The 9,113-nt window shown below is 39.0% G+C and overlaps 1 protein-coding gene across 1 annotated transcript in view; it reads right to left on the bottom strand.

Annotated features, from left to right (window-relative positions):
- Positions 1 to 1,977: 1,977 nt before the first annotated feature.
- The window catches only part of LOC122528708, a 52,776-nt gene continuing 45,640 nt past the window's right edge, over positions 1,978 to 9,113 (bottom strand). The window contains exons 2-3 of the mRNA XM_043654118.1: positions 8,142 to 8,341; positions 1,978 to 6,283 (exon numbers count right to left, since the gene is read on the bottom strand). Coding sequence (XP_043510053.1) covers positions 4,724 to 6,283; positions 8,142 to 8,341 — 1,760 coding nt within the window. The 3' untranslated portion in view covers positions 1,978 to 4,723. The remainder of the gene's footprint in view (positions 6,284 to 8,141; positions 8,342 to 9,113) is intronic.

The following is a 9,113-nucleotide window of genomic DNA, read 5'->3' as shown; positions in this document are numbered from 1 at the left end:
GATGACTTCTCACGTTCGCTGCATTTTTACAGACGACCTGCGCACGTGGTGTTTCCTCTCGACATTATACGCGAGCGAAGGAATAAAGAGGAGATAAGACGTCCCCGGGACACAGAGGGTTGCCGAGACTCACCCTGAACACGGTCGTCGGCTTAAGGTGGAAACGATCGAGCCTTGCTGCTCACGACTGTTTTGTTAACTGTCTTTTACGTGTACGTTGCGAGTGTATATAGACAGGGAAAATATTTATTGTCGATCAAATTAATTCAACTAATTTCATCCGTGTTTAATAGATTGCGAAACTTTATACAATTACAATTTTGTACTTTTGTCAATATGATTAAAGAAACGGAGCCTGAACAGAAATTTGTTTCTACAATTAAATATTACAGCAAGAACTCTGCTTTCGATATTTTATGTTACTTTTGTATAACGTGTGCATTCTTTTTATTTTTGCATTCAATTTTTGAAAGACGTAATCCGCAGATTAATGATTACTATTCAAAAATAAAAATTTAGAAATTGTTACAATATATTTTCTATGGCATTTTGGAATACTTGGTAATTATATATTATAGAAAAGAACAGCAATGAAATTCGTAGTACAATTGGTAAAGATTATATTTTTATACACTCGCCACTGTTTATATTTTCGATCTTGTTACATATATTGGATTGTTCGGGAAATTTGCAGCTTTTAAAATGGTAAATATATCCTGTATTATACGAGTAACGTTGGAAGAGAAGTATTTATTTCTGTCAAAAGTAATGCTACAGTCAAACAAATATTGCCTTTCGTTTGAAAAAATAAATCGAAATTAATTAATTAGAAACAACCGCTTTATAACAAAATGAATGCTGATTGTTCAAATAATTCCATTTATTTCATACACTATAGGTCATCACGCTGCCACCGTAATTTGTTACCGATTTTATAAAAACTTTATTTTTTAAAAAATTAAATATTGTCAACACTCGAAAGAATTTATTGAGAATGGTTTTCTGAAAAGAATGAAACTCGGTATATGAATATATATTATTTAATTTATATTTTGCACAATAAATTTTTCTCAAACCTTTACGAACAATCCAATATATTTTTCCTCTAAATGTGTGCGTACTAAGTAGCATTTTAATATTCTTTTCCCATTCCAAATATATTACATTAGAAATATAATTTTAATATTCGTACTTTATTTTCGTTTTTTCGAATATATATCTTTAGTAGTTGAATTTTTTTCTGAATACAAAATTGTCAAATTTGTTAAGTGAACAATTAGAAATTTCGCTCAGGTTGATAATGTCGAGGATCACCAAGGCTCGATCAAACCACCGTCGTTTAAATTAATATTCCTGTTGTTAATATTTATCGTACACGTGTTTCGATGATACTTGCATCAGCTTACAGGTTTCTATTTCAAAGCACACTGTTCTTTCGAATTATATCATACATTGTCACACAATCGTACATACCGTTTCCTATATGATATACAAAGATACGAAAAATAAATGGATTTGATCTCTCTTTGATTGGCGAAAGGCTATTTCATCTAAACGAATTAATTTATTGTATAAAACGGTCGCCAAAACGCATCCAACATCAGTCGATCGATTCTCACAGAACCAACTTAATATAATCATTTTAATATTACAATAATATATATATATATTTTTATACACATGTAATAAATAATCGTTTTTGCAGATCGCAGGAAAGGTAATTCCAATGTAACTTTCCCACGATCTGGGAACAACCGAGACACGAAATACGAAACAGAAAAATTATATCGATCTTTTTTTTCTAATCTTAAAATTAACAAATATATACAAATTTAATTATTTTCTATTTTCCTACGCGTTTCCACATCTCTATTTAAGAAAAGCAACGTAATATTTCTTTTTCTTAATTCGTAATATTTCAACGTAATATTTCTTTTCTTTTGGCACTTCGTTGTATCAACGCTTTTATTTTTCGAGTTTTTAATTCTCGGCATCTCGGGGCTACCGATAACTAATAAAGCCGTGTCCTAATCAGAACTTTGAGAAACTTTGAGGAAAAAGTTTCGAGAATCTTGTTACAGTACACTGTGGCTAAATTAAACAACTTACGTAGACATATATTTTTTTTTATATATATTTGTATTTTTAACGAGTGATTCAAGTGTATAGTAACAAAAAGTTTCAATGCCCATATATTAAATAGACAATTTATAAGAAATTAATTAATATCTATATCGAGTAGGAAAATAAGTCAAATAATTGTGTATTAATAATCAATATTAACAACTAAGAGCAAATTTATACATAGCATTCAGATGCTGTCAAATTCGAATTAGAAGAATTCAACATTAAAACATTTTCATTTTCATTTCGCCCGCGTAAATTGACAAAATTAGCCACTGTGCGTCGTTGAAACCTGTTCTTTTTCTATTTTTTATTTTTTTTATTATTTTTTTTTTCTTTTGCTGTTTGGTTTCTAATGCGATTATTTTTTACGGAACGAAAGAGAAGAGCCACGATACGGTTTAGGGATCGTTCGCATGACCCAATTGAATACAAAGAGAAACAGAAGAAAGAGAGAGAGAAAGGGCAGGGGAGAAACAGGAATGGAAATGATCGTCCCGACTGGAAGAGCAAACGGAAGTCAACATTAGTTCACGAGCCGTTCGTTGAAACGGATGTTCGAGATCCGACCGATAGCTAGTTACATTCTCCCGGCTCTCGTTCTTTAACTAAATCAATTATTTACAAGAATCGTTTGATCAAACGGCGAGCGAATTAAATGCGAATTTTCTTCGTTCAGGTACGCGTGAAAGGAGATAACAAGTTGTTTGAGAAGTTCGTAGCGTTTAGTTGGAAGATGATTATTTGTTCGAAATTGTTCATATCGAGATGAATGTTTCTTTCTGAATGTTAAATGGAAAAAAGATGATAAAAATTGATCAGTCAAATAGAAAAGATATTGTCCATCGATAACGTGACGTTAGATTAAAGATAAGTTGGCTCTCATTATCAGTGAAAGTGTTCAATTCTTCATTTCTTTGAATTATTTATTTCAATCTTCGCAAAATCTTTCTTGATCGCAGACAGAGTTGTGAACCAATGAAATACTGTAGTTCAGATAAATGTAGTGAAACGTTGAATGTAGCAACAAGAAACGTCTGAGATCATTCTTGTTACTTTTGAACAAGAATTAGATTTCAAAAAACTGTCGAATTTCACTTCAGGTTCCAACTCTATCCAAATCATAAATCCGGACATTGAATACAGTAATTAAATCTGAGATCAGTCAACGAGACAATATTTATCCAAGTCGTTTCGATTCATTTCAGTCTTTGCATAAATTTTTTTAAAGGCAAGCAATTCCTCGAAAAATTGCTCCGATAAATAGCAAAACCACACTACAGTTCCAATTATATGTAATAAAAATATCTCATCTTCCATTTTTCAGACGTATTCTATTTTTCTACGTATTCTACAAACTTATCAAGCAAACAACCAAAAAAAAAAGTCATTTTATGTACAAATTAAACCTCAATACTCACAGGGCTTCCAAAATTTCGTTAATCTATTTATACAACTTAATAATTGCAACTTGTTTCAAAAACTACAGGAAAACGTAACTCTGGTTTCATTTAACGAAATCAATTGGTTGGATGGTTCAGTCTCTTGTTTGTAAAATTTGTTCCGCCGGATATCGACGACGTTCAATCGAAAGTTAATCGAGGAATCGAAGACCGCGACTTCGACTTGCATTCGGCAGGTGTTGTCCGCGCGCGAGAATCGCGTTCGGTGAATGGAAACTACCGGTTTCTCCAATTCCCTCTCCTTTTCTCTTCCTCTTCATCTCTCGATTCGACGCGCTCTTTATCCGTGGCGTCGAATCACGCTCGGTTCTCCGGGGGAATCTCGTACAGAAAAAAAAGAAAAAAAAAAGAAATAGCAGAACAAAGATACAATAAATAAGAAAAATTGGCAAAAACTCGCCGTACTTCCTGTACTTTGCCAGGCGTCGTTGATGTTCGTGTCGCATGCTGAACGTCGCGTCTGATCAAAGCCTCGTATCGAGCACAGTTTGAATTCTGGAGAGCAAAAAGAACCTAGCTGCTCCAGGCAGCCAGACTTTCTCTCGACACGAGTTTGACGATCCATCGCAGTCAAGAGAAACGGATTCGCACCTAAATCGATCGATCCTTCTTAACCTTACACGATGTGATCCACGAGGAAATCTTTCGGAATTCGAAGTGTTAGATTCGATGTTTTTTTTTTTTTTCTGTCACTCTAACGTGTACATACCAGGACAGAGCACGTTCCTCTGAAAGACCTGCTTTCGAACATGGAATTTCTCAGCAGAGACGCGTTAGAGATCTAGAGACCGAAGACTAGGAGATAACATCATCCTTCGGCACAATTTAACTGATAACATTAGTGAAATTTTTCTTTTTCTTTTTGCTTGTGCCAATAAAAATTAAGTCACTAAGTTACTTGATCATTTCGCGAAATGCAAAACTTTCAATGCAATTTAAAATTCAAAATGTAAAGAAAAAAAAAAAACCAGTGGTCAATTAAATCACCAACCACTTGACTGTTTCTATATAACTTGAAATTGCAAGACTGCAAAGGGGGAAAAAATCCATTTGTCAATTCGCTAATATTATCAGTTATCAAAATCATTGCGCAAAAGATCCTAGGATCCGCAAATTGAATCCCCAAGTCGCTCCAGTTACTTCAAATAATGTTTCTTTCTCGTGGACGATCTTATGCAAGGCGCCTCGTTGCCTTTGGAACTCGCAGAACACTCTTTCCACGTGTTCCTGGTAGGTGTCACGGGATCGCTGAACCTCGTTTTGGCAAGAGAGGTCTTCTGATTCTGATCGTGTTCGATATCCCCCTCGAAGAATCGGCACATCTCTCGGACTGGAACCGCTCTGGCCCCTCTGTTGAGATCGTGAAGCGATCTGGCGCGTTGTTTCCCTCTGGGGCTCGGTTTCGAGGACGATCGACCAAGATCTTCCGTGCTCCTAGCCAGTCGACCGCCTAGCCTGCTCAGAGACTCGAACAAAGTCAGTTTCTCTCGCACTGGCACGTAATGGTCCACCCTCTGACACCGTTCCAGCAATCTGGCCACGTCTTCCTCGCACGGTGGCTCGGTCAGGACCGACAGAGTGGTGGACGACTTGGGCAGTGCCGTCGAATTGCAATTCTCCGCGAGTTTCGAGTTCTGCGACGTTTGCCGAGGCACGGGAATCCTCGAGGATAATTGGGCCAGCCGTTCCTTACGTTCTTGGAGCGTCTCAACGGCGGTATTGCTGAATTGCTGCGTTTGGAGCAATTGGCCCTTCTCTCTCACGCTTCTCCTTTCTCGCGCGCGGCTTCTTCTCTCCGTCATGTCCGTTCTGAGTATTCCAGGACTGGCGTTACCATTTCTCGGACTGTTGTTGTTCCTCTTGTCGTCCTCGTTCCTGTGATCGTCTTCGAATCGAACCAAGGTTGACTCGTTGGGTTTCACCGGAGGCAATCTGCTGATGATGTTCTTCTCGTTCCTCACTCTAGACGTCTCGTAGCCATTGTTGTCGCGATCTTTCCTCGTTGATGTTAGACAGTAGCTGTCGTTGTCGTTGCCGGAATAGAACCTGCTTCTTGATCTACTCGAGCCGTACGTCTTGAGGATATCGTTGTTGTTCTCTTCGGCTCTAGCCTTTCGTCTCCTGGCGTCTTCTTCCAATACCCTTCTGCTTCGAGCTTCGTTCTCTCGTCTCCTGGCTTCTTTGTACCTCTGTATTCTCTGTTCCCTGGTCTCTGGCTCGGGGATTGACACGGCAGAGTCCACGGAATCCACGCTGGAACGACAGACGCCGCTCCAGGGAAGGCTGTCGTCGCTTCCTTCGCTACTCTCGCTGCAGCCCCAGGTCCTGGTCATCGGTTGGTCCTTCGTTATTATCGTTGGTATACTTCGAAAGTCGCCCAGTAGGTCCTCGTCGCTCGAATTGCTGCTCGACCAACCCCGTAATTCGCTCCTCGCTCTTCTTCTGGATTCTTCCAGAATCGTCGTGGTTGTTCTGGGATCTTTCTCCGTGGGAGAGTCACCAGGCCAGCAGCGTAACTCGCTTCTGGAACGTCTTCTAGATTCTGTGGGACTGTCCGGTAATGGTACAGGCCCTCTCGGACAGATTGTCAGGATTTCTAGGAAGTTTAGACAACGTTGAGCTCGGAATGGCGTTTGTCTGACCAGTTCTGCCGCGATTGCTCTCACCCACGACCAATAGACGGTCTCTGAATCTGCCTGTGTGACAAAAATATATATCTTTTCTTAACATATATTCAGCACAGTTATTAAATATTAGATACGTTATTCAGATGTTAGTTCTAATACTAGATACATTCTAAATATATATATTGTTTCACGTTGTTGCTTGAATAGCACCATACAAAATATCCAACTCTGTATATTTTCGTGAGCCCAGACCAGAAACGAGTATACGTAAATATCGATATATTTGTGTGTTATGTAAAAGAAGAACTCTCAGCTTTGAATATGTCTACAAAAATGATGATATAAAAATTTTTAATTGACTTGTTACAATATATATTCTAGCAAAGTATCTTTCACTGAAAAGTACAACTATATAAATTATATGAAACTTGGCATCCTTGAATTTAATCTTTCTTCTTGTTCAATGATCATATCATATCACCAAAAGGCTATAAAAATTTGCTTCCTGGAGCCGAAATGAAATGAAATCTGACTCAGCCATCTTGGTATACATGTACAAGCACCAAACTCTCCGAGAGTGAAGATGCTATCGCATAATTATTCTCGAAATATTCACGAAAACGGACGTTAGAAATCTGCTGGCCGACTATAGGCTCAATTACGCGGCTATTACTAAGATCCGTGAATAGAGATACGAGCTTTGTCCGAGCGAGACTGGTGGCTGGTTGACCGGGCGAGAACGTCCTTTGAGTCAGTAAGGTAACGAGACGAAGGAACTCGTTTGCCAGGAAAGGAGGATGGTGGGACTCCTTGACAATGCCGGGTCATGGGAGAATGGCGCGCGGATCTCCCACGCGTACGTTTATCGTCGTGATCGCGCCGGCGGATTTTGACCTTGCCTACTGACCTTATTACCTTCCACGCCTTCGGACGGATGCGAGTTACGTCACCTGCTCGCGTCCTTCGCGTCTCTTCCTTATCTTAGCCATCGACCTTCGCGAATTTCCCATTGGTCTTTCCCATTTTTTTTTATATCGATTGTTATATGAGCGAATTAATAACTCCACTTTCGTGAATTTTTCAATTTTCATTGTTCAAACACGTAATTACTGTTGCCAGTTTGTCAAAAGATATATAATTTTATCTCAATGAGTTGTCAAAGGAAGGTTGTACAAATAATCATGAGTTCGTGGAAGAATAGCATTCGTAATGCTTTCGTTTTTCGTACATTTTAATTTACGGAAGTTAATTAATCAGCTTTCGAGTGATTTATACGAATCTTTCAATAGATATCCATTAGTTGAATATAGAACAAATATTCTGCTTCTGTGAATAGAGATTTTTTTTTTAAATATCCAAATAGTTTTGTGACTTGCATTCCGACTACAGTTAACGTTACGTGTAGGCAATAAATGATTCAAAGTTAGATGAATCAAAGCCTTTCGATAGTAGGATTGTATAACTAGATAGAAATCGAATCGCGACGCTGGCACAGTGTAATTAGAAATTGCGGCGTTTAGCAAAGTAGGAGCGAGTGACCAAGGCGAGAAAGTGTTTGCGGGCAAGGAAACGGATCGTGCAGCGGATAAAAGCCATTTACATGCAATTACATTGCGTGTTGCGGCGAATTATTCCATCTCGCCACCACGTCTTTATTTTATGTCCAGGTTCCTGATACCGTTGTTCCTCGAATTACACACCGAAAATCTTCAATAGTAAAACGCGAATACCAATGCTAAGTTTTTTTCATTATCATTGAGTTTTTTCTTATCATTTTCATTTTTATTTCTAATCAATTTATACAATACGAATAAGCCAATTACACGTTGGTTCAGAATTTTATGAGCGTAAAGTTGCTAATTTTACTAATACGACGTATCAACTAACGCCGGATTCGATAAAAAGAAAGGAGTAACCAAGAAATTACCCAAAAAGTGGCAAGGGTGTGATCCTGCGAGTTGCTGAGCGTGAACCCAAGAGCCAACGCGTGTGGTTGACAGAGGCTGGGCGCTGCCTGTCGTAGGTTCAATGCCCTCAACGGGAGCCTGGGAGTACCCTCGACCCAAAGCCATCCCATTCTGATGGACACGATCCTTCTCTCACCTAGATCCTCCACGTACAGTTCGCCTGAAACAAACGACAGACAGAAAAAAATAAATAAATAAAAATGAAACACTTAATGAGGATCAATCAGTGCCGTACGTACAGCCCGAGCCGATTCGAATTATATTTGGGATCGTTGGTGCGCGCGGCAATTGCCGATATGCTCGGCGACCTTTAGCCCCAATCATATCTAATTAAAAGTACCATGTCGGCCGTGCATAATTTATCCGCAACTGAGAGCTGTCGGTGTGTGTCAGTTGACATTCACTTTGATTTCGTTTCGTCGACTAGTGATACAACTTCAATTTAATAATATGTTTCGAGCTTTTCCTCCGCTCTCGAACGCAGGCGGACGAATCGCGTAAGCTTAAGTAATCAAAAGATTGACGTCATTCAATTGGACGGCGTAGGAGTACAAAGATGGGTGTCTCTGCGCGTATCGCGGGCATCCAGGGTGCCTTTCTCTGTCCACGGTTCTGTTCTCTCTCCCTTTTCCCCAATCAATTACCGCGCTGGGAACAGCACCTATACAACACACACCCACGTCACGACACCATCGTCGAGACTGTTTTAACCATAAGATAGAAATAGAACCCGGGATTCCTGCTACACCCTTGCCGTCGGTGTTTTCCAATTTTACGGCGCTAGTAAGAGACCTTATCCACGTTTAGAGGTACTGGAATATATACTTGCTGGTATTGTAGAGACGATTTAGCTAGATTGTTAGGGAAATGCAAATATATATCCAAACTATAGTTTTTGCTGTTTTATAGAGTAATTTTGTTTTATTCTTTTG

This window comes from Frieseomelitta varia, unplaced genomic scaffold, assembly GCF_011392965.1.
Source record: "Frieseomelitta varia isolate USP_RPSP 00005682 unplaced genomic scaffold, Fvar_1.2 scaffold_13, whole genome shotgun sequence".
NCBI lineage: Eukaryota > Metazoa > Arthropoda > Insecta > Hymenoptera > Apidae > Frieseomelitta > Frieseomelitta varia.
This window is presented reverse-complemented; position numbering and strand designations above follow the sequence as displayed.